The sequence below is a fragment of the Primulina tabacum genome, chromosome 18, assembly GCF_025594145.1.
Source record: "Primulina tabacum isolate GXHZ01 chromosome 18, ASM2559414v2, whole genome shotgun sequence".
NCBI lineage: Eukaryota > Viridiplantae > Streptophyta > Magnoliopsida > Lamiales > Gesneriaceae > Primulina > Primulina tabacum.
In genome coordinates, this window is record NC_134567.1 from 267,824 (window position 1) to 291,422 (window position 23,599).

Here is a 23,599-nt window from a genome sequence, read left to right on the forward strand (position 1 = left end):
AACTCATCAAGTCATGGGTAAGATATCTATGCCTTCAATTTCGGAAAATACATCGTCGATCGGAAACGCCCAAAATCAAGTGTTTGGTTCATTTCCGGCGAACGTTTCCGGTCAATTGCCTCCGTTTCAGCTCGGTTCTTCACCTTTGGTCACCGGTTCCGTGACACCCTCGTCGTCGCCGGTGGTTGGTGGTGCTCCGGTGGTTGTCTCGCCGTCGCCGGTTTTTGGCGGTCAACCGATGGTCAACTCTTCGGTTTCTTTTGCAAATGCAATTCCGGCTTCTGTTTCCGCTTCCTCAGCAACTCCCTTGGCTTCTTTTAGGGATGTTACTGCTCCTTCTCCAGCCAGACAGAGTTTTGCCGGGTTTGGTGGTTTGGTGGGCGAGATTCCTGAACCGGCCATTGTTGATGGTATACCGGGTATTCTATTCCCGGATCAGGTTATTTCTTCTCTGTCAGTGCCTTTTAAATTTGCGTTGATTGGCCGTGTTACAGGGAACCGGGGTGTTACACCCAATAGTGATATCTTGGCTGCTTTTTCTCGTTTTGGCTTTTTGGCCTCATTTACATTGAAATTTCTTCCCCGAGGATTTCTGGTTCTTATTTTCTCTAGCGAGGAAGATTATTTGAAGTTCTGGCCTCAGGACTTAGTTTCTATTGGGTCAGTGTCGATACGCTTTTTCAAATGGACACCGGAGTTTAAATTTGAGGCTGAGTCTTCGATTGCTCCGGTTTGGGTTCGTATTTTTGATCTACCGTTGCATTTATATGACAAGAAGTGTCTTTATCAGATTGGTAAGCTCTTAGGAAACCCTGTTATGGTGGATGAGATCACCGCTGATGGTTCTCGGGGATCTTTTGCCCGTATTTGTGTTGAGATTGATGTGTTGCTTCCTCGTCTGGATGAGATCTGGGTCGGGTGGGGCAGCCACCGGCAGACTTTGGGGGTGGTTTATGAAAAAGTCCCCTATTTTTGCACGGATTGTAAGATGCTAGGTCATTCAGTGCAACGTTGTTCTCGTTCTGGTTATAAGGCTCTTGGTGGCCGTTCTTTTGCTCAGGGGCAGCGGTCTCCTTCTTCGGGTCAGCCTCAAGGTTTTCCGCCTGGCTCGGTTCCTTCTAGCGGTCCTGGTTCTGGGAGTACTGAGCCAGGATGGGTTCAGCAGAGACGTAGGCGCCGCCAGGCTTCTAGTCAGGTTACTCCACAGTCTCCTATTTCGAGTAATCAGTTTGCGGTTCTTCACTCCATTTCAGGAGATTCCTTTCCAGGTGGTAATTCTGGTGTTGGTTAATCTTCATGCCCATCGTCTTCTTCTCATGTTTTAGAGGCTATTGTTGAGGATGTTCCATTGGTGCCTCAGGTTGTTGTGGCTCCGATGCATTCTCCTCCTGCTATACCTGTGGTTGTTACATCAGTTATTGCAGGTGATGCTCAGGGGTCTGGTTCTGGAGCGAGCTCTTCTCTGGTGGATGTTGTTCCAGTGGTAACAGACCCGATGATTGTTTCCACTGTTCCGGCACAGATGGTTGTTCCTACAGCTTCTGGTCCCATTACTTCGTTACACATCGACCTTGGGAATGGTTCTCGAGTGGCTGATTTGGATCTTCCTCCTACTACTTCCTGTCAGTCCTTGCCATTACAAGGTCGCACGCGCTCACAGCAGCGTCGGTTTTACAGATCTCAGAAGAGTCAGGCGGAGTTACCCTATGGGCGACCGCCTGATTCAGGTTGATATGATTTTCTGATGGGCGTTCACTGCAGAGTTCTCCTTGCCCATCAGTGTTATTAGTTTGTCTGATGTATTCCGGGGCGCCCGATGTTTTTATTTCTGTGTTTTGCTTTATTCTGGGTTGTTCTGTTGTAGTATGTCGTTATTTTTGTTATGATGTTATGCTTCTGTAGCCTTTTTCTGCGGAGGTCTTGGCCTAGTCCCCCTCTCCCATCAGGCTTTCTTTGTACTACTCTTTTGTTGTATATAAATAAAATTTTCTTTAAAAAAAAAAAAAAAACCCTAAACCCTAAACCCCAACCCCTAAACCCCAAACCCCAAACCCCAAACCCAACCTTAAGCCCAAGCCCCAACCCCAAGCCCTAAGCCCTAAGCCTTAAATCTTAAGCCCTAAGCCCTAAGCCCTAAACCCTAAACCCTAAAACATAAACCGCCCCCAAAAAATTTTCTCTGAAAAAAACACACAGTGAAGGTGCGAAAAAACACACTAAACAGTCACTATTCACGCCCTAGCCACCGCCATGCCGCCGCCGCCGGATCCCGGCCGGCCAATCACCCTATCTGAACCGCCTCATCACGGCGACCAACATATCAAAAATTCAGACCATTCCATGCCCGATTGCCCCTTCATTTTCCCGACTGAAATCTCGGCCGTTTCTTCACCACCTTCGCCCCCGGTCACCGTCGCTCCTCTTGGTGCCGGCGACCATCCATTAGACTCGCCTCAACCTCCCCGTCAGTTTCCCATACCTGCGCGAACTGATAACCCCGCCGTTCCGTCTCATTTTCCGATTGAAGCCTCGCCGTTACTGTTCAGTGCACAGGCGAGTGGTTTTTTTCCGATTCCGGCTGATTCCGACAACCTTTGTGAAAAAGGGCTCCCGATCTGGAATGCCCACTCTGAGACGAAGCTATTGCCACCGGAATCGGGCCCAATGGTGTTCTCCTCCGCCGTCAATTTCAGATCTACGGTTGGTGGTTCTGTCGCGCCGTTCACGTCACATTCTTCATCAAATTCCGGCGCCGTCACGGCGAGTTTTTTCAATCCCTCTTCACAGCATGATCGTCCACTCATGGGTAGGATTTTGCCTCATTCAATTTCCGGTTTCCGGCCACCGGTCGGAAACCCCCAATTTCAAGGGCAATTTCGAATTTCATCACCTTCTTTGGTTAAATCGACCCCTCTTATGCCCGGTTCTAATGGATAGAAGACCGGTTCCGTGATCTCCTCGCCGTCGCCGATCTTGGGTAAATCTCCGGTGGTCAACTCGGTCGGGTCAACTCAGCGAGTTGACCTTGTTCACTCGGCAGTCAATAACTCGGGTTTGGCTTCTAAATCTGATTCTCGGGCGACTAAGACGTTTCCGGTGTCATTCAGGGATGCTCTGGCTCCTACTTCCTCTCGTTCGGGGAAGAATGGCTTTGGAGATGTCGTGGATGCTATGGAAGAAATGCCCCCACCGACTCTTAAGGATGGGAAACCGGGTATTTTTTTCCCGGATGAGGTAATGTCTTCCCTGACCGAGCCTTTTAAGTTTTCTTTAGTTGGGAAGATTTCTGGTAATAGATCCTTAGTCCCAAACTCGGGAATTTCTACGGCTTTTGCTCGTTTGGGATTGAAGCGATCTTTTGATTTGAGGTTCTTGCCTCGGGGTTTTCTGATCCTTTCACTTCATTGTGAAGAGGATTATGCGTTCTTTTGGACGCGTGGGCAGATGATGGTGGGCCCTCTCGGGATCCGTTTCTCCAAATGGACCCCAGAATACAATCTTCAGGAAGAATCTCCCATCGCCCCTGTTTGGGTGCGTTTCCCGGGTTTGCCCATTCACCTGTTTAACAAGAAAAGTCTTTTTGCCCTTGCCAAGATTTTGGGCAACCCGGTGAAGATGGATGACTTTACTGCTGACTCCTCTCGGAGTGCTTTTGCTCGAGTCTGTGTGGAGTTGAATGTGTTGGAACCACCCTTTAAGCAAATTTGGGTGGGCTGGGGTGATCATACCCAGGAGATTGATGTTGTTTATGAAAAAATCCCTGGGTATTGCTTGGATTGCAAGATGGTGGGTCATTCGACCAGTGTTTGCTATTCCCATGGGAAAAATCCAAAACCTGCTCGATCCAAGCCTGCTGATCGAGGGTCGCCTCAGCCGGAGGCACCTCCTGCTCCGGCACCTCCTCAGGGTGCTGTTCCTGTCATTGTCCCGGGACCACAACCCCAGCTTCATGTCAATGGCCATGGTCCCCGACGTAGACAGAGGCGGAGGCCTGTTCGTCAGGCTCTCCCGAGGGATGATCCTCTTGCTTCGAACTCTTTTGGAGTTCTTTCCCATTTGTAGGAGACAGAGGTAGGCTCTGCGTAGCTTGGATTAGGTGTTCCTGATCCCTCTGTCGTTTTGAGTTCTCATCAGGAGGCCCCTATTTCTGACCGCCCTGAGGTCACGGTGGCTGAGGACGATGAGAGTGTTCCTTTTGTGGACTGCGTGGATGACCTTGGATCTCCACGCCCGGACGTGGTGCCTGTGTTTGCCTCCACGGAGGTATGTATTGAAAATCATAGCAGTCACTCGGTCCCATCTTTTCCTGCATCCCCTGCTGATGCCACTTCTATGCTGGAAGAGTTGATTGCTCGACAGGGACCCCCTATTCTTGAGATGATTCCCAGTCACATGTCGGCTGATGATCCTGATCAGGATTTCGATCGACATTCTGTGTCTGGGGTTAGCTGTGGGTCTGAGTGTAGTATTCTGGACACTGACATGTCCAATCCCAGAAAAAAACCACAGGGTGATGGTCGGCGATCGCGTAAAAAGCGATCGGATCCTTCTTCCACCCGTTCCCCATGAATTGCTTAATCTGGAATATCCGGGGACTTCGAGGTTCGGAGTCCCAGCAGAGGCTTCATGCCTTTGTGAAGGAGAAACAGATTAAGGTTTTGGCTGTTTTGGAGCCCATGATTGATCTGGATCCGAGATTCATGACTCGCCGTTTGGGGTTTTCTGGAGTCATCTATAATCTCTCCGGTCATATCTGGGTTTTTTTTGCTGCTGATGTGAGGGCGGAGTGTGTTTTTGATCATGCTCAGCTCCTTCACATCAAAGTCTCTGCCTCTTTCTTGCTGACAGAGATATTTGTTCTTTTGTCTATGCTAGATGTGATTATGTTCAGCGTAGGGAGCTTTGGGCTTCTTTGCTTTTGGTTAAGCCTGTTTTGGGTCCCTGGCTGGTTGGGGGCGACTTTAATGTCGTCAGGGATGCGTCTGAGTGTTTGGGCTCCCGTGGTGGTAGGTTGCTACCCATGGAGGAGTTCAACACTTTTATTCTTGATTCTGGCCTGATCGATGCTGGTTTTGAGGGGTCTTCGTTCACTTGGACGAATAAGACCATTTGGAAGCGGTTGGACAGGGTCTTGGTTTTTGTTGATTGGGGAGATCATTTCAGCTCGATTCGGGTTGAACATCTCGCTCGTACTGTCTCGGATCACTGTCCGCTTTTGGTTACCGCTCCTGTTTTTGCCCGTGGGCCGAGCTCGTTTCGCTTCCAGCGTATGTGGGTTAGGCACCATGGTTTTTTGCAGACTTTGAGGCTTAATTGGAATCTGCCTTGCAGTCTGAGCGGCATGCCTCGGCTTTTTGCCAAGATGAAGCGTCTCAAGCATCACCTCCGGTGGTGGAATCGGGATGTTTTTGGTAACATCTTTGATAGACTCACTGAGGCCGAGAGGGATGTTCGTTCAGCCGAGGCTGTGTGTGAGGCCGACCCTTCTGACGTGAATTGGACTTCGTTGTCCGATCGCAATGAGGATCTGGCCCGTATCACCGCGATGGAGGCGGATTTTCGAAAACAGAAAGCGGCTTGCCATTGGCTTGAGGATGGTGAGCGGAACACCAGACTCTTCCATAATATGGTGAGGAAAAAGCGCGTTGCGAATAAAATTTTCCGCATATGGGAGAATGGGGTCTTCCTGACGTCTCAGGATTTGATTCAGCAGTCAGGAGCCTTGTTTTTCCAGGATCTTCTTACCGGGGAGCCCTCTGCGCTCGATTTCCCTGATTTTTCGGGTTTTCCCTCGGTTATCTCTGACGTGGAGAATGATGGTTTTGCTGCGATTCCCTCTTTGGAGGAGGTCCGCGCGACCGTCTTCTCCATTCACCCTGATAGCGTTGCTGGCCCTGATGGATTTTCTTCGGCGTTCTTTCAGCATTGCTGGGAGATTGTCCATCAGGATGTTTTTGGTGCTGTTCTTGATTTTTTTCAGGGATCTCTTATGCCTCAGGGTTTTACCGCCACCACGATCACTCTAATTCCCAAAGTCGAGGGTGCACGCGCCTGGTCGGACTTCCGTCCGATCAGTCTGTGCAATGTCACGAACAAAATCATCTCGAAGCTGTTGTACTCTCGGTTGAGGGATGTGGTGGAGAGACTTGTTTCCCCGAATCAGAGTGGCTTCGTTCCGGATCGGATGATCTCTGATAATATTCTTCTTGCCCAGGAGCTCACTCACAGCATTACTCTCCCCACTCGTGGTGGTAATGTCATCTTGAAGTTGGATATGGCCAAGGCCTATGATAGGGTCCAGTGGTCTTTCCTGTTTGATGTTTTGAGACATTTTGGTTTTTCTGAGCGTGTTGTGGCTTTGGTCTCGGCCTGTATTTCCCATTGTCATTTCTCCGTGAACATTAATGGCTCTCTATCGGGGTTTTTTGGTTCCATCAGAGGCCTCCGGCAGGGCGATCCATTGTCTCCCCTTCTTTTTATTTTGGGGGCGGAGTATCTTTCTCGTGGCCTTGACCGACTCTACCTGCAGCATCCTGCGATTAGGTATCGGTCTGATTGTGATATTTTGATTTCCCACCTGGCTTACGCTGATGATGTCATTATTTTTTCCAGTGGTGGGTCTCGTGGTATGCAGCGCCTTGTTGATTTTCTGCATCACTACGAGAATTGTTCGGGGCAGCGTGTGAATGCTGCTAAGAGCTCTTTGATTTTGCCTCCGAGGTGCTCTGGGCGCCTCCGCTCCCGGCTTTTGCGAATCACCGGGTTCGCCGAGGGTCATCTGCCCCTCAAGTACCTCGGAGTTCCCCTTTATCGGGGTAATCGCACGTGCTCCCTTTTTGAGCCCCTCCTACAGTCTGTTCGTAGGAAGTTAGAGGGTTGGGAGATTCGGACCCTCTCCCCGGGTAGCCGTATGACCCTGATACGTAGCGTGCTCCTCTCCATGCCGATTTATCTGTTTCAGGTGGTTCAGCCACCTCTGGCTGTCATGGAGAAGCTTGAGCGAGCCTTCAATGCCTTCCTCTGGGGGTCGAGGCCCTTGGAAAGGAAGTGGCACTGGGCCCGGTGGTCCCGGGCTTGCCTAATCGTGCTTGAGGGGGGCCTTGGATTCCGCAGATTGAAAGATCTCGTGGAATGTTTCTCTATAAAATTATGGTTCAGATTTCGGCAGGGCTCCTCTCTATGGGCGAGATTCCTTTTCCGGAAGTATTGCCGGCTGGATGCTCCTGCCTGTGTCCCCGCCCGTGCTTCTATTTCCCCCATTTGGCGTCGTCTCCTCAGGATCCGCCCTCGCGCGAAGCCTGGCATTCGTTGGCGTGTTGGTCTCGGAGATGTTTCCTTTTGGGATGACACTTGGTTTGGGGACGTTCCTTTGTCCTCCCGGTGTGTGGTCCGCGGGGGCCGTGATGTTCGGGTCTCTCATTTTCTGTCTGAGGGGTCCTGGAATTTTGATCGCCTTTGTGCGGTTGTTGCTCCTTCGGTTGCCGAGGAGATTGTTTTGATTCATGTTCTTTCGGGAGACCCTGATATGGCACGATGGATCCATAGCTCCGATGGTGCTTTCTCTGTGAGATCTGCTTGGGAGCTTATTCGTCAGCGTGCTCCGTCTTAAGATATTTTCCGCCCGTGTTGGGGCAGTTGGTTTAGGCCTACCATGTCGTTTTTCCTTTGGAGATTCTGGCATCAGTGGCTCCCAGTTGATGAGGTGCTCCAGCGCCGGGGTTTTGCGTTAGCCTCGAGATGTCAGTGTTGTGATATGGCTGAGACATTCACACACATTTTTATTCGTAGCCCGGTTGCTCTGTCTGTCTGGCACTTCTTTGGTGCCGTGTTTCGGGTTCGTATTCCCGACACTGAGGATTTCAGTTTGTTCCTCAGTGCGTGGAAGAGAGATTTGGTCTGGTCCCGGGGGGGCCATGTGCGGGAGTTTCTCCCCTGCATCGTTTTGTGGTTCCTCTGGACTGCGCGGAACGATGCTAAGCACCGTCATCTCCCTGTTTCTGGGGAGACGGTGAAGTATCAGATTTTGTATTACCTGCGTCTTGCCCACTCTGCGCGTACTGTCAAGCCCAGACATTGGCTGGGTGTGTTTCATGTGGCGAGATTGCTGGGTATTTCGGTTGCTCTCCGCAGATTCCATAGGACGGCGATTGTTCGCTGGCTGCGACCGCCGTCCGGGTGTTTCAAGCTTAATGTGGATGGGAGCTCGCGTGGTACATCTGGGGACTCCTCTGCTGGTGGCGTTGTTCGGGATGATTCCGGGAGGGTTGAGCTCTCATTCAGCGAGTTCATCGGAGCTGGGTCTTCTCTCCGGGCTGAGCTTTGGGCGGTTTGGAGGGGTCTTCTCCTTTGTTCTGATCATTCTTTTTTCCCTCTTTGGATCGAGCTTGATTCTCTGACTTCTATTCAGCTCATTCGTTCCCGTCGATGTTGCTGGGGTCTTGATCACATTGTATCCAGGATTCTGGTCCTTTTGAGGGGGCGGTCTGTTCATATTTCGCATATATTCCGGGAGGGTAATTCGGTGGCAGATGCATTGGCGGCGAGGGCCCATACCCTTAGGCACTTTACCTTAGAGTTAGGTCCCTCCCTCCTTAGGCACATTTCCATACTTGTACGTTCGGATACCTCCGGACTCCCCTACCTGAGATATAGATGTTCTTAGCTGTTTGCAGCCCTTTCCTTCACTTGGATCCATTTGTTCGGTATATCTATATGTATATCTTTATTTTTTCTTTGCAGGTACTGTTCTGTTGGGGGTTTCTCTTTTTCCCCGGTTTGCCAGTCTGGTGTGAGTGGGCACAGACACTCGCACACTACATGTTTGGTCTCCTCGGGATTGTGTGGGCTCTTGCACTACCCCTATTGGTGTTTTTCTTGGCCCTCTCATATTCACTGGAGCGCTATCTCTATTTGTTCTTCTCTTTGGTCTATTTCTGGTCCCTGGCGGGCGTTTACTGCAGGCTCTCCTTGCCCGCCGTATCAGTTCTTTTACAGGAGTTTACTGGATGTCGTGGTGGTTCCGGGGATTATTTCCGGACGATCCTCTTCATTGTTATGATACCTTCGTCAGATTCATACTTCAGATGCTGGATCTTTTTTGTTCTGGCTGGATTGCGATCTTCATTTTGCCCTTTTATCGTCATTGTACAGTGATTTCCTGGCCAGCTCTTATTTTGACTGCCGGGATTCATACAGTTATCCGGTTTCAGATTAGAGTCGTTTTGACAGATTGGATTCTTCAGGGTGATGGCTCAGAGATGAGAGTCTCTTCTTGGATACCGCACTCATCTCCCAGTTATTATTTGGTCTTCCTCGCTGTGTTGACTCTTAGCGCTGCTCGTATTTGATTAGTTTTTGGCGCTTTTTTGGTCGTAGTCTAGGGTTTTTTTTTTTTTTGCTTTTGTATTTAGGTCCCTAGGCTACTTTGCATTTATGTTTCTACTGCTTTAGCCTTTTTGAGGAGGTCTTGGTATAGTCCCCCTCCTCTTTTAGGTTTTCTTTCTGCTGTTACTTTTTATTTTGTGGATATATACAGGTAGGGGTCTGCCTAACCCCCCCGCTTCCGGCGGTGTTTTCCGGGAAAAAAAAAAAAAAAAAAAAAAAAACCCTAAACCCTAAACCTCAAACCCTAAACCCTAAAAAAAAAAAACCCTAAACCCTAAACCCGAAACCCGAAACCCGAAACCCCAAACCCCAAACCCCAACCCCCAACCCCAAACCCCAAACCCTAAACCAAAAAAACATTCGCCCCCAAAACATTTTCTCTCAAAGTGAATAGTGAAATAAAAAGCCAAAAAATCTCCAAATTTCCGCCTCACATGCCGGAGCCGGTTCCTGGCCGGTTCACCGGACCATCTGAACCGCCACGACGAGGCGATGCTGCTGTCAAACTTTCAAAGCAAACGGAGTCCGATTGCCCAACCAAAAGCTCATCCGAAAATCTGCAAATTCCGGCCAAAATCTCATCTCCGGCGATTTCAACTCAGTTTTTTACAAATGAGGTACCGTTGGATTTGTCTCGTCAAGGCGAGGCTACTGTGAAAATTTCAAGTCATTCAGAGTTGATTTGCCCGCCCGATTTCACCACGAAAGTTCCGCCTACACTGTTCACGCAGGAGCCGTCCGCGTTTTGCTCGATTCCGGTCAGTTCTGGCGTCCTTTCTCCGATCCAAGCCCCGATCTGGAATGCCCGTCCTCAGACGAATAAGTTTGTCCATGGCCCGTTGCCCGAATCGTTCACATTCACCGGGAATTTTAGATCTAGTCCGGCACCGCCTGTAACCCTCGTCGCGCATGCTTCTTCTGTCAATTCCGCCGGCGTCCGAGCTCCTTTGGGAAATTCCTCTTCCGGTTATGTTCGTCCGGTCTTGGGTAATATTTCCCCACCGTCAATTGCAGGTTCACAGCCGTCGGTCGGAAACGCCCAATTTGGCGAGTTGCGGCCGAGTCAACCAACGATTTCCGTCAAATTATCTCCTGTTTTGGCCGATTCTTCAAGTTCTCTCACCGGTTCTATGCTCCTCTCATCATCGCCGGCCGACGGTGGTCCTCCGGTGGTACCGTTCCGGGTTGACTCGGTCGAGTCACCCATTCAACCCATGCGGGTTGACTCGGCAGTAAGTCAATTGCCTTCTCCTAATCCCGTTGCTCCGGCAGTTGTTTCTCCTCGCTCTGTCCCTCCTGCGGTGTCTTTCGGGGATGTTTTGCGTCGTTCCTCTCCACCGTCGCAAGCTCAGAGTTTTGCTGATGTTGCTGCATTGATGGATGAGGTGCCCGCTCCGATTGTTCGAGATGGGATTCCCGGAATTTTGTTCCCGGATCAGGTTATTTCTTCCGTCTCTGCTTCTTTTAAGTTTGCTCTGGTAGGGCGTATCACTGGGAACCGGGGTTTGACTCCCAATTCTGATATATTATCTGCTTTCTCTTGTATTGGTTTGTTGGGTTCTCATACTGTTCGTTTTCTTCCTCGTGGGTATATGGTTCCCACCCTTTCCTGTGAGGAGGATTATTTGAGGTTTTGGACTCAGCCTCTTGTTTCGATTCGGTCTGTAGTGATTCGTTTCTCGAAATGGACTCCCGAATTCAAGTTTGAGGCGGATTCTCCTATTGCTCCTGTTTGGGTCAGATTTATTGATTTGACATTTCATCTTTATGCTAAACAGAGCTTGTTTCCTATTGCTAAGATTTTAGGTAATCCAGTTAAGATTAATGAGATTACCGCTGATGGGACTAGAGGATCTTTTGCTAGAGTTTGTGTTGAGATTGATGTTCTTGAGGCTCGTCCAGAGCGTATCTGGGTGGGTTGGGGTGATCATAGTCAGGTTGTGGAGGTGGTCTATGAGCAAGTTCCCCATTATTGTTCTCATTGCCAGTTGTTGGGCCATTCACTTGATTTTTGCTCTCGTAATGGAAAGTCTTCTCGCCCGCGCTGGACCCGACCTCATGGTAAGGGTGTTGCATCGGATTCCCCGCTTCCGGCTCCTTCCGAGCAGCCTCAGGGTGTTGCGTCTGATCCGCCACAGTCCGGTGATACTGGTTTTATAGGACATGTTTCCAAGCGTCCCCGACGCCGACCTGTTGTGAGGAAAGATCCGGCTCGGCCCATTTCGACGAAGAATTACTATGAGATACTGCAAGATTTACCCACTGCTTCAGGTCCTGGTGAGACTTCGGGTACCGTTAAACCCCGTCCCCAGAGGTTTAAGTCCCTTCTTAGTAAGCTTGCAGCAGAGCAAAATGCTGCGGTGAGTAGTCCGTCTCACGATGATTTGGATCCGATTATCTCGTCTCAGGCCACGGATATGGTTGAGGTGGCATCTACTTCTGGAGCAGTTGTTACTGCACCTGTGGTTGTTACTGTTCCGGTTGTTGAGATTGCCCCTGCTGTTCCGGATCCTGTGGGTGATACTCCTGTTTCTACTGCTCTGCCAGAGTTTGAGATGGGTTCAGTGAGTGAAGGATGTTTATCTCTACCACTTCCGGGCCGTACGCGATCTCAGCAGCGACGTTATTATAGGCAGAAGGCGGCTCAGGCGAGTTTGCCCTATGGGCGACCTCTTGATCCAGGCTGATTTCGTTTTCCGCATTTTTGGCGGTATGTGGTGGGCGTTCACTGCAGAGTTCTCCTTGCTCACCATTTTGTTCTATTTTGTGTGATGTATTCCGGGGCACTCGCTGGTTTGTTTGTATTTTGTTGTGCTTTATTTCAGGTTGCCCTGTTGTAGTATGTCTTTATTTCTGTTCTTATGTTATGATTGTGATATAGCCTTTCCGGAGGTCTTGGTCTAGTCCCCCTCCGTTAGGTTTTATTTGTTAATAAATAAACTTTTTAGTTTAAAAAAAAAAAAAAAAAAACCCTAAACCCTAAACCCTAAACCAACCCATTTGCCCCCAAAAAAATTTTCTCTGAAAAAACACACAGTAAAAAGTGAGAAAAAACACACTAAACCTGTCACTATTCACGCCCTACCCACCGCCATGCCACCGCCGCCGGATCCCGGCCGGCCAACCACCCCATCTGAACCGCCACCTCACGACGACCCACCCTACAAAATTTCAGATCAAATGGAGTCCGATTACCCACTCATTTCTCCGGTCAAAATCGCGGCGGTTTCTTCCCCATCGTCGGCGCCGGCAACCGTCGCTCCTCCTGGTACTGGCCATACATCATTCTCTTCGCCTCACCCTCCCCTTTCATTTCCGGCACCTGCGCGACAGTCTAGTTACCCCGTTCCGGCGTCATCTCTGTTCAAAGCTCCGCAGTCACTGTTCACTGCGCAGCCGTCGCTTGTTTCGTCGATTCCGGCCAACTCCGACATCCAATGTTCCATCCCGACCCCGATCTGTGACCCTCTGGTCCAGACGATTCCAATGGTTCATGAATCACTCCAATCGGAGTTCAAATCAGCCGTGAATTTCAGATCTAAGAACTCGCCGTTGGACGCCTCACTACCGTCTTTCTCACCGCCGATTTCAGGCACTATTCCGGCTTCTTTCTTCAATTCCTCTTTAGGGGTTGATCGTCCAGGTATGGGTCGCATTTTGCCATCTTCAATTTCTGGTTTCCGGCCACCGATCGGAAACGCCCAATTTCTAGGGCAAAATCGAGTTTCTTCACATACTTTGGTTAAATCGGACCCTCCAATGCCCGAGTCTGCACGAATTGGTCCCGGTTCTGGACTCCCCTCACCGTCGCCGGTCCATGGTGGTGCTCCGGTAGGTGACTCACGAGTCAACTCGGTCGAGTCGAATCACCGTGTAGGACGAGTTGACTCAGCAGTCAACCCTTGTGCTGAAACGGTCAAACCAGGTACGCGTGTTCCTATTCCGCTTACTGTGTCATTTCGTGATATCCTGACTCCACCGTCCCCTCGGACGGCCATAAAAAGCTTTGATGAGTTGCACAACTCTATGAATGACATGCCTGTGCCGACTCTTCGAAATGGAAAACCGGGTATTCTCTTCCCGGATGAGGTTATTTCTACCCTCGCAGAACCTTTCAAATTTGCTTTGGTTGGAAAAATTTCAGGGAATCGATCTCTGGTTCCAAATTCTGGTATTTCTGCGGCTTTTGCTAAATTGGGACTAGTTAGATCTTTTGACTTAAAGTTCATGCCTCGGGGTTTTCTTGTTCTCACACTTGCTTGTGAAGAAGACTATGCGTTCTTTTGGACTAAGGGGGTTATGCAGGTTGGACCTCTGTCGGTCCGCTTCTCTAAGTGGACGCCAGAGTTTAATCTTCAGGAGGAGTCACCCATTGCCCCTGTTTGGATCCGCTTCCAAGGTCTTCCCCTTCATTTGTTTTCTAAGCAAAGTCTCTTTGCTTTGGCCAAAATTGTGGGGAAACCGGTGAAGATGGATGATCATACTGCAGATTCTTCTCGAGGCGCTTTTGCCCGCGTCTGTGTTGAAATTAATGTGCTCGAACCGCCAGTCAAAGAGATTTGGGTGGGTTGGGGTGATCATGCTCAAGAAATTGAAGTCATTTATGAGCGAATCCCCGGGTACTGCATGGATTGCAAAATGCTGGGTCATTCGACCAGTGTTTGTTATTCCCATGGAAAAAATCCCAAACCTGTTCGTCCTAAGCCTGCTGACCGTGCTTCTGGCCAGTCTCCCCCATCTACTGAGTCTGCCCCTCCAGGGGGTATTAATTCTGGTTTTAATTTGGGGACCCAGCCTCAGCTTCAGAAAACTGGCACGGGTCCCAGACGTAGAGGGAGAAAGAGGCCAGTTCGGCAGGTTCTTCCAAGAAAGAATCCTCTTGAGTTGAATCCTTTTGAGGTGCTCTCGCATGGGCAGGATGCGGAGCCTGATCCTGTTGGATTAGATTGTGTTGATATGGACCCTCCATGTGGTCATCTGGAGGATGCCGGTGTTGGGTCTTCTGGAAAGGATCCTTTGGAGTCTGTTCTTGTTGAGGGTGTGATCCTCAGTGATGAGGTTATTGATGGAGGGTTACAGTTGGATGATTGTGTGGATGGTATTGGGGTCCCGTCTACTAGTGAGTTGCCTGTGTTTGGTTCTCTGGGGCCTTGTACTTTGAATCACAGTAGTCATTCCATCCCCTCTGTTCCTTTGTCTCCTGATGATGCTTCCTCTACGATAGAGGAATTGGTTGCTAGGCAGGGTCCTTCTGTCAGTGAGCTGGTCTTCCGGCTGGAATCTGCTGAAGATACTGATCAGGAATTCGATCGGCATTCTGAGTCGGGTGATGGCTGTAGGTCTGAAGGTCGTATTCTGGATGCTGATATGGGGGATATTAAGAAAAGGAAGAAGAATGCTTTTCATAGGTCGCGTAAAAAGCGACAGGGCGGTTCTGGTGCCCATTCTCCATGAATTTTCTCATATGGAATGTCAGGGGGCTCCGGAGCTCGGAGTCTCAACAAAGGCTACATGCCCACGTTAAAGATAAGAGAGTCAAGATCTTGGCTATTTTGGAACCCATGATTGATCTGGATGTTCGTTTTATGACTAGTCGTTTTGGTTTTTCTCGGGTTATATCGAACTCCTCGGGTCATATCTGGGTTTTCTTTGCTGCGGATGTCATGGTTGAGTGTCTTTTTGATCACACTCAATTCCTTCACTTCCGGGTTTCTGCTACTTTTTTGCCGACCACTGTCTTTTGTTCCTTTGTTTATGCTAAGTGTGACTACATTGAGCGCAGACAGCTTTGGAATTCTTTTCTTCAGGTTAAGCCTGCTCAGGGTCCTTGGCTTGTTGGTGGCGACTTTAATGTAGTCAGAAATTCGTCGGAGTGTTTGGGTTCTTCTGGTGGGCGGTTGCTTCCCATGGAAGAATTTAATCACTTTATTTTGGATTCTGGGTTAGTAGATGCTGGTTTTGAGGGGTCTTCGTTCACGTGGACGAACAAGACCATTTGGAAGCGTCTTGATCGGGTTTTTGTGTCTGTTGATTGGGGTGACCATTTTCATTCTATTCGTGTGGAGCACCTCATTCGTACGGTCTCTGACCATTGTCCTCTTTTTGTGTCTGTTCCGGTCTTTGCTAGTGGGCCGAGTTCTTTTCGCTTTCAGAGCATGTGGCTCAGGCACCATGGTTTTTTGCAGACGGTGAGGCTTAATTGGAATTTACCGTGTCATTTGAACGGTATGCACCGTCTTTTTGTGAAATTGAAGCGCCTCAAAAGCCATCTAAAGTGGTGGAATAGAGTGTTTTTGGTGATCTTTTTGCCAAACTTTCTGAGGCGGAGCAGGCTGTCCGGATTGCTGAGGCCGATTGCGAGGCTGCTCCTTCGGATTTGCATTGGACTAGTTTGTCCAATTGCAATGCTGATCTTGCTAGGGTTACCGCCATGGAGGCGGATTTTTGGCGGCAAAAAGCCGCTTGTAGGTGGTTAGAGGATGGTGAGAGGAACACCAAACTCTTCCACAATATGGTCAAGAAAAAAAGGGTGGCTAATAAAATCTTTCGTATTTGGGATAATGGCTCTTGCATTACTTCCCCTGAGCTTATTCAGCAGTCTGGGGCCGCCTTTTTTCAAAACCTTCTTACTGGGGATCCTTTTGTGCTTTCTTGCCCAGATTTTTCTGATTTCCCCTTGGTGATCTCGGATTTGGAGAACGCAAATATTGCTGCCCCTCCTTCTTTGGAGGAGGTGCGGGCGACTGTTTTCTCCATTCATCGTGATAGTGTGGCGGGGCCTGATGGATTCTCTTCGGCCTTCTTTCAGCATTGCTGGGAGATTGTCCATCAGGATGTTTTTGATGCGGTCCTGGATTTCTTTCGGGGTAGTCCCTTGCCACAGGGGTTTACTGCCACCACGATCACATTGATTCCCAAAGTCATGGGTGCTCAGGCTTGGTCGGACTTTCGTCCTATCAGCTTGTGTAATGTGACTAATAAGATAATTTCCAAGTTTTTATATTCTCGGCTAAAGGAGGTGGCGGAGAGGCTGGTTTCGTGGAATCAGAGTGGCTTTGTTCCAGGGCGGGTGATTTCGGATAATATCCTCCTTGCTCAAGAGCTCACTCATAGTCTTTCTCTCCCCACCCGTGGTGGCAATGTTATTTTGAAACTGGATATGGCTAAAGATTATGATAGGGTCCAATGGTCTTTTCTGTTGGATGACTTGAGGCATTATGGCTTTTCAGAGCAGGTAGTGTCGATGATATCTGCCTGCATTTCTCATTGCCAATTTTCAGTTAATATCAATGGTTCACTCACTGGATTCTTTGGATCCACTAGGGGTCTCCGGCAGGGCAACCCTTTGTCCCCACTTCTTTTCATTTTGGGGGCAGAGTACCTTTCGCGTGGTCTTGATCGTCTTTATCGTCAGTATCCTGCGATTAGGTACCGATCTGGTTGTGATCTCCTTCTTTTCCACCTGGCCTATGCTGATGATATCATTATTTTTGCCAATGGTGGGACTCGTGAGATGAACAGTCTCATGGATTTTTTGCATCACTATGAAAACTGCTCGGGGCAGTTGGTGAATGCAGTTAAGAGTGTCATTATTTTGCCTCCGAGGTGTTCTGGTCGTACTCGTTCCCGTCTCCTTCGTATCACTGGGTTTGGGGAGGGTTGTTTTCCTATCAAATACCTCGGAGTTCCTTTGTTTCGTGGGAATAGAGTTTGCTCTCTTTTTGATCCCCTTGTGCAGATGGTGAGTAAGAAGTTGGAGGGTTGGGAGCTTAAAACTCTTTCCCCGGGGAGCCGTATGACTCTCCTTAGGAGTGTCCTCCTTTCGGTTCCCATTTACATGTTCCGGGTAGTCCAGCCACCTCTGGCAGTTATGGAGAGGCTTGAGAATGTTTTCAATGGTTTCCTGTGGGGATCCAGATCCTTGGATAAGAAATGGCATTGGGCGAGGTGGTCTCGTGCATGTCTTCCTGTCTCTGAAGGGGGTCTTGGATTTCGCAGGCTCAAAGATATTGTGGATAGCTTCTCCATTAAATTATGGTTTCGTTTTCGTCAAGGTTCATCCCTCTGGGCCAAATTCATGATGAGAAAATACTGCCAGTTGGTGCATCCAGCTTATGTTTCATCTGCTGGGTTCATTTCTCCCACTTGGCGTCGTTTGCTTAAGATTAGGGCTCGTGCTGAATCTGGCATTCGATGGAGAATTGGGGTGGGATATGTTGCTTTTTGGGATGACATCTGGTGTGGGGATGTTCCCTTGTCTAGTCAGGTCCTGCTTAGGGGGGATCGGGGTGTCCGTGTTTCTCACTTTCTTTCAGATGGGGCTTGGGATTTTGACCTCCTCTGCTCAGTTGTCCCACCCTCTGTTGCTGAGACTATTACTCTGATCCCTATTGCATCGGAGGAGCACGATTCGGCTATTTGGGTGCATAGTTCTGACGGTGTTTTTTCGCTGAAATCCGCATGGGAGCTTGTCCGCTTGAGAGACCAAGTTTCTGATATCTTCACTCCTTGCTGGGGTAGTTGGCTGAGGCCTACTATGTCTTTCTTCCTCTTGAGGTTTTGGCATCAATGGCTTCCAGTTGACGATGTGCTCCAGCGTCGTGGTTTCGAGCTGGCGTCTAAATGTCAGTGTTGTGAGATGCCTGAGACATTCACGCACATTTTCATTGATAGCCCTCTTGCCAGGTCTGTATGGCATTACTTTGGGGCTGTTTTTCATGTCCGTATTCCCCTTACCAGTGATTTCAGACTCTTCCTCAGTGCTTGGAAGAGGCATCCGGGGTGGACTCCTAGGGGCCACGTGAAGGAGTTTTTGCCTTTCATTGTTTTATGGTTTCTCTGGACGGCTCGTAACGATGCGAAACACCGTCATTTGCACATTTCCGCGGAGACTGTTAAGTCTCAGATTTTGTCTTATTTGCGCCTCGCTCACGCTGCGTCTACTGTTAAGCCCATGCACTGGCGGGGTGTTTTGCAGGCTGCGAGGGCTATGGGGATTTTTGTTCAGTTGCGTAGGGCTCGTAAACTGACGATTGTTCGTTGGTTGCGGCCACCGTTCGGGTGTTTTAAATTGAATGTAGATGATAGTTCGAGAGGTAGTCCTGGGGCCTCTACTGTTGGTGGGGTTGTTCGTGACTCTTCTGGGCATGTGGTGGTTTCTTTCGGTGAGTTCATTGGAGTTGGGACCAATGTCCGGGCAGAATTATGGGCTATTTGGAGGGGTCTTCTCATTTCTTCTGATCTTCATCTCTTCCCTCTTTGGATTGAGACTGACTCTTGGATTTCCATTCTTTTACTTCGTTCTCGTCGGTGCTGCTGGGATCTTGAACATTTTGTTACACGGATTCTTTTGTTGATGAGGGGGCGATCTGTTCATTTATCGCATATTTACCGGGAAGGGAATTCTGTGGCGGATGCCTTGGCGGCGAGGGCTCATACTTTTAGGCAGTATACCTTAGAGTTAGGTCCTTCCCTACCTCCAGACATCTCCACCCTTGCTAGATCTGATCATTCAGGGCTTCCATACCTCAGAAACAGATCCTCTTAGCCATTTGCAGCCCCTTCTTCTTTTTTTGATCTCTTTCTTTATGGTCTCTGGCTCTATATCTATTTATATCTATATACATATATATATATATATATATATTTTATTGCAGGTTAGTGTACTTGGAGGTTGTTTTTCACTTCCGTATGGTCTGTGCAAGTGGGTCCAGACACTTGCACATGATGTGTGTATTCTTGTTTGTTCTGAGTGGGTTTCTGCCCTATTTCTGTTGGTGCTTTCCTTTGGCACATTCATGGTTCCTGGAGGGCGTTTACTGCTGGTTCTCCTTGGCCGCCGTATCAGTTATTGTAGAGGTGTTTGCTGGATGTCATGGTGGATTCATGGGGTGCTTTCTAAAGGATCCTCTGCTTTTTATGACATGTTCGTCAGACTCCTACTTCATGGGATCGAGATCTCTGCTCTTTTGATTCAGATGCTAGATATCTTTTGTTCTGGCGGGATTGCGATCTATATATTACTCTGTGATCGCCATTGTATAGTGGCTTCCTGGCCAGATTTTCTTTTGACTAGTGGGTTTGGTACAGTTGACAGCTACCAGATTATATTTATATTGACAGATTGGACTCTCCAGGATGATAGCTCCGGGATGAGAGCTTTTGCATGGACTCTGCGATCATCTCGCCGTTATCATTTTGTCTTTCTCAGCATGTGGTTCATAGCGCTTCTCCTTTTTCATTAGTTGTTGCCGCTTATTTGGTAGTCTTCTAGGGTTCGTTTTGCTTTTGTAATTCCTTCCCTAGGTTGCTTTGTATTTATGTTTCTACTGCTTTAGCCTTTTTGAGGAGGTTATGGTTTTATCCACCTCCTCTTTTAGGTTTTTTTTCTGTATTCTGTATTTTGTTACTGTTTATTTTGTGGGTATATACAGGTAGGGGTCTGCCTAACCCCCCCACATCCGGCGGTGTTTTCCGGAAAAAAAAAAAAAAAAAAAAAAACCATAAACCATAAACCAAAAACCAGACCTCAAAAAATGCTCTCAAAAAACACACACTAAAAGCGTGAGAAAAAACACACCAAATTATCACTATTCACCCACCTTCTACCGCCATGCTTCGGCCGCCGGACCCCGGCCGGCCACCGCCCTCATCTGAACCGCCATCCTCCGGCGACCACCCCTGCAAAATTTCAGGCCAATCGGAGTCCGATTGCCCGCCCTTTTCTCCGATCGATATTCTGGCTGTCATTCTCTTCGTCTCAACCTCCTCTTTCTTTTTCGTCACCTGCGCGACCGGCTAGTTCTCCCGTTCCGGCGCCATTTCCGTCCAAACATGCGCAGTCACTGTTCACTGCGCAGACGTCCGTTATTTCACCGATTCCGGCCAACTCCGCCATCCAAGGTACCATCCAAACCCCGATCTGTGATCCTCTGGTCTAGACGATTCCAATGGCACCTGAATTAGTCCAATCGGAGCTCAGACCCGCCGGTAATTTCAGATCTAAGGAAATGGACGTTCATTCCTCCCTGCCGTCATTTGCATCGCCGATTTCAGGCCCAATTCCGGCTTCTTTCTTCAATTCTTCTTTAGGAGTTGATCGTCCAGGTATGGGTAACATTTCGCCTCAATCAATTTCGGAAAATTCACCGGTGAACGGAAACCCCCAAATTCCGGTTTTTTCTATTTCTCCGATCACCAGTTCGCTTGATTTCACCCCTCCACCGTCCGGTTCTGTCACTTTGGGTTCCGGTTCCAAGCTCGTTGCACCGTCGTCGTTCCACGGTGGTACCTCGACCGGAAAGTCAACGGGAAAGTCAAAGGTGAACGCTGGCCAGTCAACTCTGCAGACTCGACGTGTTAACTCGGTTAATCCAGGTATTTCTTCGGGTTTTTCTGGCCCTAATGCTTCTGTTACCCCTCCCCTGTCTTTTCGGGATGTTTTGGCACCTTCGTCCTCTCGGGCGGCCAAGAACAACTTCGAGGATGTTTTTGGGTCGATGGATGAGATGCCCGCACCGTCTTTTAAGGACGGTAAGCTGGGCATTCACTTTTCGGATGAGCTCATATCATCTTTTTCTGCCCTGTTTAAGTTTGCTTTGGTCGGCAAAATTTCTAGCAATCGGTCGATTGTGCCCAACCATGCTATATCTGCGGCTTTTGCCAATCTCGGTTTTGGGCGACCGTATAGTTTGAAATTCTTGCCAAGGGGTTTTCTTTTGATTGTTCTCTCCTGTGAGGAGGACTATGCCCGTCTATGGACCAGGGGCAATTTGTTTATTGGTCCACTTGGTATCCGATTATCCAAGTGGACACCGGAGTTTAATTTCCAGGCTGAGTCTCCACTTGCTCCGGTTTGGGTTAGACTTCTAGAGTTACCACTCCATCTTTATGATAAGAAGAGCCTTTGCGCTCTTGCTAAGCTTTTGGGTACTCCCATTAAAATTGATGATCACACAGCAGATGGCACTCGGGGGTCCTTTGCCCGCATTTGTGTTGAGATCAATGTCTTGGAGCCCCCTGTCCAGTCCATCTGGGTGTCATGGGGGGCTCACCTACAGGAGATTGAGGTAGTTTATGAGAAGATTCCAGCTTATTGTACTGATTGCAAGATGCTGGGACATGCTACCAGTGTGTGTTATTCGCATGGGAAGAATCCTCGCCCAGTCCGGACTAGACCTGCTGGTCCTGTTCCCCCGCTTCAGGTAGATACTGTGGGCATGACACACCAGGAGGGTGTGGCACCTAATGTTGCTCAGGGTCCTCAGGACCAGAATCCTGATCAGTTCGTTGGCCCTAAGCGCAGGAGACGGAGGCGGGCTGCGCCTCGTGTTCCTCATGTGAGGGCACCTCCTGCTGCGCATGTTGTCCCGGTGGGTACCTCGAACGCTTTTGATGTCTTGTCGCCTTGGCAGGCGGAGGCGGAGCGAGGTAGTGATTCCAAGGTAGTTGGTGACAGTCCTGATGATGTTCTTCCTTTTGGGGATGAGGGTGTTGGTTGTCATGGAGAGGCGCCCTTGGCGCCGAGTTCTCCTGTGGGTGTTGGTTTTGATCATTCGGGTACTTCCATTATTGAGGTGCTCCCTTCGAGATCAGTTGTTGTGCCTGCTCAGTCTTATGGTCAGGTTCTGGAGGAGGAGGAGTCTATCCCTTTTGAGGATTGTATGGATGAGTTGGGATCTTCAAAAGATGGGGTGGCTGTGTTGTTTGGTGATTCCGTTCTGTGCTTGGAAAATCACAGTAGCCATTCTATTCCTTCCCTCCCTGGTTCTCCGGAGGTTTCTTCCATGGTGGAGGAATTGTTTGTTAGACAGGGGCCCCCTGTTTGTGAGTTGGTTGCCAGACAGGTGTCCGAGGAGGATTCTGATTCGGGGTTCGATAGACACTCTGCGTCTGGTGTTCCGGACATTGGTATGTCTGATGTGAAGAAGAGGAAGCAGGACGATCTTGAGGATTCGTCCAAGAGGCGGCAGGGTGATCCTGATGCCCACCCTTTATGAATTGCATGATCTGGAATATCCGGGGACTTCGGGGTTCGGAGTCCCAGCAGAGGCTGCATGCCTTTGTGAAGGAGAAACAGGTTAAGGTTTTTGCTGTTTTGGAGCCGATGATCGATTTAGATCAGAGATTCATGACTCGTTGTCTTGGTTTTTCTCGAGTCATTTCGAATCTTTCTGGTCAAATTTGGGTGTTTTTTGCTGCTGATGTGCAGGCTGAGTGTGTCCTTGATCATGCTCAGTTCCTTCACATTAAGGTTTCTGCCCCTTTTTTACCCACATCTGTTTTTTGTTCTTTTGTTTATGCCAGATGTGATTATATTGAGCATCGGGACCTCTGGTCTTCCCTGCTTCACGTCAAGCCTGTTCTGGGTCCTTGGCTGGTTGGTGGGGATTTCAATGTTGTTCGTGATGCGTCTGAGTGTTTGGGCACCCGTGGTGGTAGGTTGCTACCCATGGAGGAGTTCAACACTTTCATTATGGATTCTGGTTTGATTGATGCTGGTTTTGAGGGGTCTTCGTTCACTTGGACGAATAAGACCATTTGGAAGCGGTTGGACAGGGTTATGGTTTCTGTTGATTGGGGTGATCATTTCAGCTCCATTCGAGTTGAACATCTCCCCCGTACTGTTTCTGACCACTGTCCGCTTTTGGTTACCGCTCCGGTTTTTGCCCGTGGGCCGAGCTCGTTTCGCTTCCAGCGTATGTGGCTTCGGCATCATGGTTTTTTGCAGACTGTCAGGCTTAATTGGAATTTGCCTTGCAGTCTGATTGGTATGTCGCGTCTTTTTGTTAAGTTGAAGCGTCTTAAGAATCACCTCAAGTGGTGGAATCGAGATGTTTTTGGTAGCATCTTTGATAAAATCACCGAGGCTGAGAGTGCAGTTCGTTCCGCTGAGCTTGCCTGTGAGGCCGATCCTTCTGATTCGAATTGGACTGCCCTGTCCGATCGTAATGAGGATCTGGCTCGTGTCACCGCCATGGAGGCGGATTTTTGGAAACAAAAAGCTGCATGCAACTGGCTAGAGGATGGTGAGCGGAACACCAAACTCTTTCATAACATGGTTAAGAAGAAGCGTGTGGCTAATAAGATTTTCCGCATATGGGATGATGGGGTTTGCCTGACGTCTCCTGAGATGATTCAGCAGTCGGGTGCTTCATTTTTTCAGCACTTACTCACTGGGGATCCCTTTGTGCTTGATTGTCCTGATTTTTCTAGG

General features: G+C 49.0%; 1 protein-coding gene across 1 annotated transcript; it reads left to right on the plus strand.

The window, feature by feature from the left end:
• The first annotated feature begins 14,834 nt into the window (after positions 1-14,834).
• LOC142533491 (uncharacterized) lies at positions 14,835-19,628 on the plus strand. Its single transcript, XM_075640294.1, has 6 exons — positions 14,835-15,236; positions 15,348-15,572; positions 15,671-16,117; positions 16,217-16,496; positions 16,614-18,574; positions 19,098-19,628. Exons 1-6 carry the CDS (start codon positions 14,835-14,837, stop codon positions 19,626-19,628), a joined length of 3,846 nt encoding a protein of 1,281 aa, XP_075496409.1.
• The last annotated feature ends 3,971 nt before the right edge of the window (positions 19,629-23,599 follow it).